Below are 13,556 nucleotides of genomic sequence, written 5' to 3'. Positions count from 1 at the left end.
AGTAAATTTTCTGAAAATTTAATGGAATGGGACTCAATTGATATGGATAAAAAAACTGGAACTCCCCCCTCCCCCCCACACACATTGACCCGTCTAGAACACTAAGATCCAGGTACTATTGATTTAGAAAAAAATGGGCCAGATCACACTTAGGGCTCCTTTTATGAAGGCGAGTTAGGGCCTTAATGTGCGGAATAGCGTGCGCTAAACTGCCACGTACGCTAGCCGCTACTGCCTCCTTTTGAGCAGGCGGTAGATTTTCAGCCTAGTGCATGCTATAGCGCGCGCTAATCCGGTGCGTGCGCTAAAACGCTTAGCGCACCTTCGTAAAAGGAGCCCTTAAGTTCTAGAGAAATGGTCCCCAACAAAATGATTGAATACATTTCTATGAGAGAGGCAGTTCCAGCAGCAGACCTTGATACTCTAAAACAGACTTGTCCAATGTATGACCTATGGGCCAGAAATCGGCTGACCAATTGCTTTTTTTTTTGGCCCTTGGAAGCTCGGCAGTTCTTTTAGTGCTTACAGCAGGATTCCTGCTTCCCCACCAATCTTTGTCTTTCTGTAAGCATGAGTTGTGTGGTGCCAGAGGTTCAGGTTGATCTTACCGTTTCAGGTCTCATGAGAATTGAAACCATGAGATCAACCTGAACTTAACAGCACCATGTGGCTCAAGCTTGCAGAAAACCAAGTTGTGGTGGCGAAGCTGAAATCCCACTGCTTCTTTTGCAGTTGAAACCAGGTGAAGGCTGGAAAAGTTACCTGAGTGGATGAATGCTGGGGAGTGGACGATGAACTGTCATATTTTGCCACTATTTGAGGAAACATGCACCAAACATGTTAAAGAAATATAAAATATGGCCCTCGAAAAAAAAAATCTGCACTAATACAATACAATACAATCTTTATTTATATACTGCCAATACCTCATGGAAGTTCACAGCGGTTTACATAAAAATAAATGAGCTAATACAACATTATAAACTGATTAGCAAATAGTTATATATTTTTTAGTACACATTCTTCAAACAAATAGGTCTTTAGCTCTTTTTTGAAACTCTTAAAGTTAAATTGTTTATTGATCATAATAGGCAGAATTTTCCATAGTTTTGCTGCTTGGTAAGCCCAGGTTGAATTGAAAATTCTGGTGTATTTTATCTTTTTAATTTCAGAAAACAGAAGGTATGGTTTTGTCTTAAATTCATAATTGATTGAACCTAAAATGTTGTGGAATGTAATCTGGCGCGTCCCCAAAGCATGTTTTGAACAATACACAAAAGAATTTATAAAGGATCCTAGCTTCTTCCAGTAAAACATAATGGTTGGGAAACTGTTCCTTGCTAACTGTCCTCCCCTCTCCTCTTCTGATAATAGACATACAACTTCCAGCACAGATACATACACCAACACAGGCCCATGCAGATAATGCCACAGGCCAGCTGTCTGGGCCAGGAATTCAGTAATGCCTTAATTTTTCCTATGCATAGATGAGGCAGGACAGTGATGTATTGTTTACATGTTTTACTTATGCTAGGTGAATGCTTCACCATAGGCTTCTAATTAGTAATTTTTAAAAAAAAATTATTTATTTATAGATTCTACACATCCAAAGATGGTACAAGTAATACTGAAATACATATAGTTAGTCAATACTGACTGAAGTAGACATACAAAGCAATATGCTAACTTATATAGTCCTCAATTTAAGGAGGTAGGCAAGACATAAACAGAAAAACCCCTGGGGAGAAGGGATATGGGTACAATTAAAACATAAAGCAAAAGAGCAGTACTTAGATATTAACCTACTAATTAACTAAATTCCGCACTGAACACCTGATTCATTCTGGCTGCGTTGGAATCCCTTTACTCTCTGAAAAAACCTAGTTGGGCAGGCTCAAAAAAAATATATTTATTCCCTTGATAGGAAACATAACATTTGCAAGGAAATCTTAACTGAAAAGTTGCCCCCATAGAAATCAATTTAGAATGAAATTGCAAAAATTATTTTCTCCTAATTAGTAATTTTTAAATCTAAACTTTTTCCTTTCGCAGTTTAATCCAGAGAGTACTGCATTTCCAACAGGTAATCAAACCTCCTCTCTCAGCTAGCCTAAGTCTCCCCAGTAGTCTGGTGTGCATAGCCTTTAATGTGCCACCCTGCTAGCTTCCAAACTGCTGATTATGGAGCCCTTTCACTAATGGGTATTAGAATCTGGGTGTAGCATGTCTTAAGATGAGGCTTTGCCCAGATTCTGCATGGCAGAATTTAAGGCATTTTTGCTTAATTTCTTTTTCAGATTGTGCCCTAAGGTACACATTAGGCTCTCTTTTACTAAGCCGCAGTAGAAGTTTCTATTGCGGCCCAGGGTGCTAATTGCTCCAATGCTGCTCTGATGCTCATAGAATTCCTATGAGTGTTGGAGCAGCATCGGAGCATTTAGCACCTTGGGCCGAGATAGAAACCTCTACCATGGCTTAGTAAAAGTGAAGGGGGGGGGTGGAGTTTAGCACATTCTGGACTCTCAATCTCTTAATATTTTAATTAATTCTCTCATCATATCTAAGCTCGACTACTGCAATTCATTATACAAAGGCTTATTCCAAAAAGGCATCCGGCATCTTCAAGTCACTCAAAACACGGCTATTAAAATTATCACAAACATGAAGAAATTTGACCATGTTACTCTCCTGCTCAAGAATGCTCATTGGGTACCAATTCTGCATCTAATTACTTATAAAATCGCCATTCTTTCCTTCAGAGCCCAAAATACCAAAGAACCTGCTTTCATCCACAAACTCCCGTCTAGAACACTAAAGGCTCCTTTTATGAAGGTGCGCTAGGGCCTTAACGCACGGAATAGCACGCGCTAAATTGACGTGTGCGCTAGCTGCCAAGCCTCCTTTTGAGCAGGCGGTAGATTTTCGGCTATTAGCGCGCGCTAATCCGGTGCGTGTGGTAAAACCCGTAGCACACCTTCGTTAAAGGAGCCCACTATCTTCTTCATGTACCCTCTTTAAAGATTATCAGTACTCACCGGGCTAACTCATTTGCTGTTACCGCTCCTTCAATCTGGAAATCTCTACCTACCCATATAAGGGCAGAAACCAATCTAGATAAATTCAAGGGAGGTTTAAAATGCTTCCTTTTCAAAGACGCCTATGAAAGCTGACCTAGTACTCTGATTAACGAAAGCTGTACCTGTCCTCTGATTATTCTTTTCTATTCAGATCTCTGTCCTTTCCCCTTCCCCCTTTTGCTTTTACCTTATTTGTTTACTTTTCTTTAAATATTGTAGTTCTCCCTATTTTCCTCTTGTTTTTACCATACGTATGTCTGTACGTATTGTTTTTATTGAAAGTTATGTCTGTGTTGTTTTTAATTAGACACTTTTGATTGTTTCCCCCATTACTTTTGTACAATGCTTAGGGGCTCATAATCGAAAGAGAAAAACATCCAAAAACCGGCCTAAGTCGGCACTTGGACGAACATTTCTCAAAAATGACCAAGCGCCGATAATAAAACCAGGTTTTGGACATATTTCTAAATGACCTAGGCCTTCATAATACCACTCAACGTCCAAAGCTAAACGGGGCATTTCGGGAGGCGTTTTGAGGGCGGGAGTTGGGCGGGACGTGGGCTGGCTTAGACTTAGTCGTACAGCATGTATAACCAAAAGTTTAACAACAGAGCCTAGACGGAACTTGGACGTTGTGACTTAGACCATGTAAAACATGGTCTAAGTCACAAAAACCCACCTAAACTCACCAGATAAGCACTGTAAACACATAACACAGACCCCCCACACACTACCCCAGTGATCACCAACCCCCCCCACCCCCATAAAAATTTTATTTACAACTTTAAATTTCAGTCTCCAGACCATCATCACCTGGCCGCCTGGCATAGGAAAGCCTAGTCGTCCAGCCCAGAGGCAGTTTAAATCATCTTGGGGGTGGGTTAGGGACCCATAGAGAGGAGGACCCATGCCCATAAGCCCCTGTAATCACTGCATTGATACTTAAACATGTGCACTGCCCTATATACCCCCAACACTCTTTTTTTACTGGCATATAAGTGGCTCCTGCAGCCATACGGGTTATTGGGGTGATAGATAAGTGGGTCTAGGGGATTCTGGAGGTGGTTTGGGGGACTCACCAAGACCTATAAGGGAGCTGTAGTGAGATGATGACTTGGCACCCTTTTTGTGAAGTTCACAGCAGTGCCCTGTAAGGTACCTCACTATTTAGGTGGCATGTCTGGCTGTGCAGTCCATCACTTTGCAGACCCCTCCCACGTTCAAAAGGGCTTGTTCTAGGCATTTTGGACTTGGCCGGAATGTTGGACGGAAATGTGGTGTAAAGATAGACGATTTAGTGGCTTGGACGATCAGATCAGCAGGACGTATAATTAGACGATTTTCGAAAGTAAAAAAAAGTTGGAAGTATCATTCGAAAATGTGTCTTAGGCTCTTTTTAACTTTTGGACGACTTGCGATATGGACGTAAACGGACTTAGACGTCCCTTTCGATTATGCCCCTCTTAGAATTCATGATTGGTATTTTATCAAAATTTTAATATACATGGAAACTTAGAAACTTAGGCCCCCTTTTACAAAGGCAATTATTTTGGCAGCCCCCTGGTAATTGCTCTGACTCCCATAGGGATTCAATGGGCATCAGAGAGTGAGGTGCAGCATCAGCTACCACACCTTTGAAAAAATGCAGAAGCATTTACCATTTTCTATTTAGGAGATGCTAAGTGGTCCCACATTAACTCACTAGTTCTGGTTCTCAATCCTGTTCAGGGGAACCTTCAGCCAGTTGGGTTTTCAAGATATCCCTAATGAACATGCATGAGAAAGATTTGCATATAGTGTAGGTGGGAGGCGTGCAAATCGGGCACAGCTGGTTTTTAAGAAAGATGTGGACAATTTCCTGGAGGAAAAGTCCATAGTCTGTTATTGAGAAAGACATGGGGGAAGCCACTGATTGCTCTGGATCGGTAGCATGGAATATTGCTACTCCTTGAGTTTTGGCCAGGTACTAGTGACCTGGGTTGGCCACTGTGTGAACGGGCTACCGTTGATTGGCCATTGATCTGACCCAGTAAGGCTATTCTTATGTTCTTTCTGGTAAATTTACCCCCTCATTTATCAAGCCATGTTGCCGAGCACTGCAAACTAAATGCCGAGCTGTCCATTCTAATCCTATAGGTGGCGGGGATAGTTTTTAGATAAGTCAGTTATCGCTTTAGCTGGCCCAAAATTGTGGTATGCATTGAATGGACCATTAAGATTATGTTCTAACATTGTATCATTCAAAAAACTATTGAAAACTCACTTGTTTGTAAAAGCCTTCTATGAATAAGGAATTCCTGCTTTGATGTACCTTTCCTAGGATCTTTTTATTTGCTGAATTTATTTTTTACTGAGTTTGTGTTTTAGTATGTTTGTAGTTGAATTTGTAATTTTGTAGGTCTCATTTTATGTACGTTCATTTGTAATTCGCCTAGTTGATAGGCGGAATAGAAAATTTTAAAATAAATAAGTCCTGGGAAGAGGGGAAATTCACTTACAAAGTTTAAACTGTATGCTCAAGCCTAACAAGAAAAGAGCAATTGTGGAAGACCCTCCTTGACATACAAGGATCAAATTGCAAATTTATGGAAGAAAATCATGTATGTAATGAGGCAGTTGAGATTGATGAAATCTTATTTTTTTGAACATCATTTTGCCTTTGTGTTTCAGATGATGATATTATCATAACTCAGTTATTGTAATTCTTTGTATTTGAACTTAAACTTAAAAATGGTAAAATGGTAAAAAGAAATTGCAGCTGATTCAAAATACTGCAGTGAGATTGATATATGGTCTGAAAAGATATGAGAGTGTTTCTGTATTTTATAAGAAACTTAATATAGCACACTGGTCTCAAACCTGCGGCCCGCCAGGTACTATTTTGAGGCCCTCGGTATTTTTATCATAACTACAAAAGTAAAATAAAACAGTTTCTTGATTATGTGTCTCTTTAGCTATAAATTACAATATTATTATTAAGACTTAGCCAAAAGGAAAGATTTATAAATTATAAAGAGTTTTACCTCATGCAAAATTGTCATTTCTTTAATAAGACATTAACTATTTTTTTCTGAGGCCCTCCAAGTACCTACAAACCCAAAATGTGGCTTTGCAAAGGGTTTGAGTTTGAAACCACTGATATAGAGGGACATAATCAAAACAAACGTCTAAGTCCGTTTTGGGCCTAGAGCACTAGGCCCCCAAAGTTGGCAGTGTCCAAAGTCCATTCTCGAAAAATACGTCCAAATTTTTAAAGACGGAAATTGTCTATTTCTACGTCCAGCCGTTTGATCGTCCAGACCGCTAGTACATCTATCTTTATACTATATTCTCATCCCAAAAATTGTCCAAGTCTCAAACACCTAGAACAAGATCTTTTGAATGTGGGAGGGGCCAGCAAAGTGATGGACTGGACACCCAGACATGGCAACACAGTAGTGGGGCACCTTACAGGGCACTGCTGTGAACTTCACAAAAAGGGTGCCACATAAACATCTCACCACAACTCCTTTGCAGGTCATGGTGAACCCCCCAAAACCTACTATACCCACCCATCTACAACCCCCAATAGCCCTTATGGCTGCAATTGCCACCTATATGGCAGTACAGTAGGGTTTTGGTGGACTCACATTTTCTATCATGAATGCAGTGGGCCTGGGTCCTCCTCTCTATGGTTCACTAGCCCACCCCCCAGACTACTTAAGCCACCTCTGTGTAGCTCTACTATGCTTTCCTATGCCAGGTGCTGGTGTTCTGGAGGCAGGTATGTACGTTTTTATTCCGATTTGTTTGGCAGTGGGTGTGTGTGGTGGTGGTGGTGGTGGGTCAGTGATCATTGGGGGAGTGTGTGGGGGTCTGTACTTTATGTCTTCAGTGGTTATCTGGTCACTTTGGATACCTTCTAGGCACTTAGACCTGTTTTTGGATTACCTAAGTCACAACGTATAAGTTCCGTCCAGAGAGCCTCGTAAACTTTCGATTATCCCTGTAGTACGACAAAGTTTAGATCGGCCCACATCCCACCCTAACCACTCCTTCAAAAACGCCCTTTTCAGCTCAGGACGCACAGTAGGATTCAGAGGTCTAAAAAGTCTCTGGATACATCTAAAAACCCATTTTGTTGATTGGCACTTGGACGACCTGTCTTTTTGATCGTCCAAGTGCTGATTTAGATGAATTTTTAGACGTATTTCTGTTTCAATTATGAGCCCCATAGAGTTTAAAACTGTTTGTCTGATTCATCATATTATACAGGCAGAGGCTTCCTATCAGGCAGAGGCTTCCTATCATCTCACTTTGTTCTTTTCACATTTGCATTATTCATCTAATAGACTGAATAATACATTTTAGAGTTACACCTTTTAGACATCAATTTAATTTTTCTTTTACATATGCTGTTATTGTTATTTGGAATTATGTTGAAATGATTTTTATTAGAGCAGATAAAAAGCACAGGTACAGTTGGAATTATTCAAATAAGGACAGAAGTTAGTTATTGGAAATTTTGTAGAATGTTGAAAACATTTTTATATGATAGATTGTAAAGTTAGTACTTTTACTTAAAGAATTGTGAGGTCTTCTTTTTATCCAGGGAATTGTATTTTCCCATAGAATTATGGCTTCTTTTTTATGTAAATCACATTGAACTAAATGATATTAGAGCAATTCAGAAATCTTGTTTTAGATTAGAACATTAGCATTGCTTTTTTTTAATTTCAGTAACTTTTATCGTATTTTGCTCTCACATTGAAGTTGATTACTGATAGCACATTTATTTCAGATAAGAGAAAGTCAAACTGTAGAAAAATTGCAATGCTGAATTGAGATCCTACTTCTTTAGAGGTGAGAAGCGGCCTAGTTGTAGAGCTGCTGCCTCTGCATCCAGGAATTGTGGGATCAAATCCCAGCACTGCCCTCTCCCTATGACCCTGGGCATGTCACTTAATCCTCCATGGCCCCAGGTACACAATAAGTACCTGTATATATTTAAACCACTTTGAATATGTAACCACAAAAAGTCAATATACAAGACCCCTTCCCTTGAAAGGGGGTATTCTCTCTGGTCTGAACCTTACTGATTTGTAGTTTTAGAACAGAAGCATTGAGACTGTGATAAATGTGATCCAGCTCTTCATACCTTTTGAGATATCACCATATCCCCACTTATTTTAAAGGCTTTTCTTGTGCAAAAGGCATGATAAGAGCATTTAGTCCAAAGTTTTGGTTGCACTAGTATTGGAAAACTAGGATGAGAGGGCAGAGAGGTGAGGGCGGTGGAGGAGGCAAGACTCTGGATGGGTAAAATGGAGATGGTCAACTGTATTTATGACTTCTTTACATTTATTAAACTACTAAAGACTCACAGAAAATTGGTGATGGTTCTAGGACTTGCTGCCTTCTCAGCAGCACCAGTAAGACAGTGCATGAGACAACAGAGCCGCATAACAGTCACTACAAGTGTTCACTTGGTGTCTCCAGGAGCCTCCCCATGATAAAAGTGCCATGTCCAGTGTCGGCAAGAGGAGCCCTGGGACACGAGTAGTTCTTTGACAGGGTATGCATGCATGATATGGCATTCTGCAGGATATGCTAAAGCGTCTTGCCAATGGCCTAGCAATTGGGTGGAGTGGGCAGGAAATCCTACAGGCCCCTAAGCCTAAGTGTCATAGGCACCTGGTATAAGAAACTTGGGGAGGCTAAGCCTCCTCAGCCCAATTCATAACCTTTTTCTCCTCTGCTGCCAGAATGAAAAGCAAACAGGCAACACCTCCTCCCCGCTGCCTGTCTGCCTGACCTGCTGCCTTTCCAATTCAGCGGCTGCTAATAAAGAAAACTGTGCACAGAACTACAGAGCTCTGCAGGCCAGTTCCTACCCGCTATAATGCAACTTCCTATTTGGCATGTGCTATCGAGACAGAGTGCTCACATTAGCCTTCGCTAACTTAATAATGTAGGGTTAATGTGGGAACTCTTAGCGCCCCCTAAATAGGGGCAGGTAAATGCTGTCATGTTAATATCAATTGCCACACCCTTTTACTACATTAATGCACAACTAGAAAAAAAAAATCAAAAAAGCCCTTTTGAAGAGAGGCTCTCAAAATGAGCTTAACATATGAGAAAATTCTGTGTTAGGGCATGCTAACCTCATTTCATAGTGCATCCTTAGTAAAAGGACCCCTTAATAAATACAGTCACCTGCACCATTGCATATTGACCCAGTTGTTTTTATTTTCTTGTAAAATGTTGGCTTGTCTGTTCCTTTGTTTATGTTCATTAGATTCTTGATGCACTGTTTTTCTGTGGCACAACCATGGTGGTTTACATAACATAACATAACTTTATTTTTGTATACCGCCACAATCAAAAGAATTCTAGGTGGTTTACACAAAAGAATAAGAACTGGACAATCAGCAAAGTACAAAATATTAAAATCAGAATACAGCATATTAGCTAAAAAAAGAATACAGTACATTAACTAAAAGACGATAAAAATTTAAATTTACGCAGTAAAATTATTATGTTGAGGATAAAAAGATCAAGTTACGAGATAAATTTATCAAATAAAACTGTCTTAATTTCTTTTCGGAAGGTGCCATAAGATAACATGGCTCCGCTGATATAGTTACCTATTCAAGACTGTTGTTTACTTGCTTGAAATGCTAGCATCCTGTCTAAAAAGGACTTAACTTTATAGCCTAAAATCTTCGGGAATGCAAATAAGTTACAATTCCTGGTAACCCTCACGGGGTTGTATAGCACAAAATGAGATAACAGGTAGGTAGGGGCCAATCCCCAGACCATATACATATATTACATGCAGATACTTTCTGTATCCCTAGTGGGCTCACAGTCTAAGTTTTGTGCCTGGTGAAATGGAAGGTTAAGTGACTTGCCTAGGGTCACATGGAGTTGCAGTTCGAATTGAACTCAATTCTGCTGGTTATCATGCCACTGAACTAACCATTAGATTACTGCCTCCACTCCAAATGTGGAGGCAATTACACAGCAGATTTTCATACATTTGTGTATTTACTTATACTTTTATGTATTCTAGATTGGAAAGATGGCCCTGCCGTCACCCTGTTTCAGATTCTTCCCATTTATCCTTTTCCATCCATGGATGGGGACATCGCTTTCTCTAAATCTGGAGGATCCAAATGTCTGTAGCCACTGGGAGAGGTGAGAATCGAACTGTTGTGTTAATATTTGTCTGAAGAGAAGCAGTTTTCTGAGATACTATTTACTCTTTTACATAGGCAGGGATTGGGTGGTGAGACTTAAATTGGGGATTTCATTCCTAGGTGGTCTTCAGGTCGCTGAGCATATGTCACACATGGAGTCCAAATCCTTTGAACACACATTGATTTGAGAGTATTCTTTTAACTTTGATAAATTTCTCTGACTCCTTCCTACCTTGCTATATTACTGAAATACATGCTACATCTCTTTCTTTTTCCGTTTTTACTAAACCTCTCTTGGCATTCTAATGTAATTCCTTTTCGGTTCTTACCAACCCTCTCTCGGCACTCCATGTAATTGATATTTGTTACCAATGTACTTGACAATATTTTTCTGTAACATCACTGTATATGTACAGCCTCCTCACCTGTTAACCGCTCTGAACTGCTTGTGGTATTTGCGGTATATATAATAATTGTTATTATTATTATTTATAAATTTCTCAGTACGCATCCAAAAGTAAAGAATAAACAAAAAAGAAACATCAACAAATACAAGTGGCTGCATTACTAATTGATACGAAGCCCAGAGTATATTACATTACCTTACATTACATTAGTGATTTCTTTTCCGTCATTACCTTGCGGTTCAAGGCGGATTACATAAGGAGTTTTCTGGATATTTCCCGAGGTATTATGGAGTGGAGCGGGTTGCTATTGGGGATTGTGATGATTCTTGCTGTGTTAGTTTGTCTTTAAGGATTTCTTGAATAGCAGGGTTTTTATTTCTTTTCTGGAGGATTTGTAGTCTGGGTTCGTGATCAGTAAATTGGCCTGCTTGAGTGGCCAGGAGGCCATCTTACATTTTTTTTTTTTTTGTTTAACGTTTCTGATTGGAGGGTGCGTGAATGGAGTGTGGGTTCTCCTGTGTCTGGTTGTGGTTGTTTGGATTAGTTGGTTGTTCAAGTAGGCTGGGCAGTCTCCATTTATGGACTTAAATAGTAGACAGTAGAATTTGAATAGTATTCTTGCTTGTATTGGGAGCCAGTGTGAATCGAGGTATGCCGCTGTGATGTGGTCGTGTTTACTCAGTGAGTAGATAAGTCTCAGAGCTGTGTTTTCTACTGTTTGTAGTTGTTTTATCATGCTTGTGGGGCAGGGGAGATAGAGGATGTTGCAGTAGTCTAGAAGACCCAGGACTAGGGACTGGACCAAGAGCTGGAATTGTTTTCTGTCGAAGAATTTTCGAACTTACCTTAGGTTTCTCATGACTGCAAATGATTTCTGTATTGTTTTGTTGATTTGTGGCTTCATGGTACAGCCTCTGTCTATCAGCATTCCCAGAAGTTTTAGAGTGGGTTGAATGGGGTATGTGATTGAATTTATTACTAGGTTTGTTATGGTTGGGGTTTTGTTATTTTCAAGGAGGATGACTTTTGTTTTGTCAGGATTCAGTTTCAGTTTGTGCTCTATCATCCATGTTGCTACTGTTTCTAGTGCTCTGTGTAGTGTGTCTGTCATAAAGGGCACTGGTTGATCAAAAGGAAGGAGAATGGTGATGTCTGCATAGCTATAGGAGGTTAGGCCTAATTTGTCTAGGCAGGTGCCAAGGGATGCAATGTCGAGATTGAAAAATGTGGGAGATCTTTAGGGTATGCCGCAGGGGTTGGACCATGGTTCTGATTTTTCTTTGTTTGATTTTACTCTGTAAGTCCTGGATTGTAGGAATCCTTGAAACCATGTGTGTACCTTACCTGTGATTCCTATTGAATCTAGTGTTTGTAGTAGGATGTCATAGTCTACCAGGTCAAAAGCTGCGGTGAGATCTAGTTATATAATCAGCATTTTTTTTTGTCTGTGCTGAGGTTTTTGTCTAGCTGTGTCCAGGAGGGATCCCAGTAGTGTCTCTGTGCTGTAATTGGTTCTGAAACCAGACTGTGTAGTGTGGAGTAAGTTGTGGTTTCCTGGATAGTTGGTGAGGAATTTAGCTACGAGGCCTTTCATTAGCTTGACATAAAGTGGTATTGAGGCTATGGGTCTGTAGTTGGATGGTTGATCTGTTGCTCCTTTGGAGTTTTTAGGATCGGGGTGATGATGATTTCACTGAGGTCTTGCGGGAAAAGGCCGTTTGTGAGCAAGGTTTGTATCTATTGTAAGAGGAGGGCGCAGAATAAAGTCCTGGAGGTTTTTAACAGGTATGGTGGGCAGTGGTTGAGGTCACAGGCTGCCTGGCTGTATTTTTTATAGAGTTTGTTAAGGTCTGACAATTGTATAGTGGAGAAGTGGGACCAGGTTCTGTCTGCTGCAACTGATTCTTTTTCTGGGGGGGGGGGGGTGAAGGGCAATGTGATCTTTTCTAGGTGAGTAGGGGTTCCAGTGAAGGTAGTCCTGGCAGTTGTTAGCAATAAGAACATAAGAATAGCCTTAATGGTTCAGACCAATGGTCCATCAAGCCCAGTAGCCCGTTCTCAAGGTGGCCAATCCAGGTCACTAGTACCTGGCCAAAACCCAAGGTGTAGCAATATTCTATGCTACCAATACAGGGCAGTGGCTTCCCCCATGTCTTTCTCAATAACAGACTATGGACTTTTCCTCCAGGAACTTATCCAAACCTTTGTATCTAAAATACTCCAACTTTTAGTGAATGAAGATAAATGATTACATTTTAGTGTTATAATTTCTTCATATTTTCTGTAGGCACATAAAATATTGCACCATCCATGATATGCAATGTTTACATTATTTTTCCAATAAAGAAGTTTCAAGTTCAAGTTTCAAGTTTATTAAAAATGGATAAATCGCTTAATCAAACTTCTTAGCGATGAACATAAATAAAATTTACAACATTCAACGGGTACAATATGTCAGATGTACGATAGACCTATAAGACTTACAGTGCCAAAGGGAAGGAGGGCAGGAAATATAATATTTAATAGTAAAGAGAACACAAAAGGGAAGAACAATGGGATGGGTGAAGTAGGAACTAGCAGAAAGAAGACAGGACAGAAAAAAGAACAAAGATAAAGAGATAGAATAAAGGGAGAAAGGAAAAAGCAAGAAATAGTAGTTCTGCAGAGAAAGGGAAAGTCTAATGGAATCAAAACAGCCTAACAAGCAGGGCTAGAGATCGAAAGCATCTCAGAAAAGAAAGCATTTTAAGTTAATTTAAAATCTATCCAGGAAGCGTTCTTCTCTTAAGTGGATATGAAGAGAGTCCCACGTTTGCAGTGCCGTGACTGAGAAGATGTTTTGCCGGCGTCTGTTAATTATTTTTAGTGACAATAATAATATGAACAATAAT

The 13,556-nt window shown here is 40.0% G+C and overlaps 1 protein-coding gene across 3 annotated transcripts in view; it reads left to right on the top strand.

Annotated features, from left to right (window-relative positions):
* MEGF10 (multiple EGF like domains 10) overlaps positions 1-13,556 on the top strand; it is a 252,373-nt gene that overhangs the window by 45,092 nt on the left and 193,725 nt on the right. For all 3 annotated transcript variants that reach the window (XM_033928980.1, XM_033928978.1, XM_033928979.1), the window contains exon 2: positions 10,132-10,256. In XM_033928980.1, coding sequence (XP_033784871.1) covers positions 10,141-10,256 — 116 coding nt within the window. In that variant the 5' untranslated portion in view covers positions 10,132-10,140. The remainder of the gene's footprint in view (positions 1-10,131; positions 10,257-13,556) is intronic.

The sequence above is a fragment of the Geotrypetes seraphini genome, chromosome 1 (genome assembly GCF_902459505.1).
Source record: "Geotrypetes seraphini chromosome 1, aGeoSer1.1, whole genome shotgun sequence".
NCBI lineage: Eukaryota > Metazoa > Chordata > Amphibia > Gymnophiona > Dermophiidae > Geotrypetes > Geotrypetes seraphini.
This window is presented reverse-complemented; position numbering and strand designations above follow the sequence as displayed.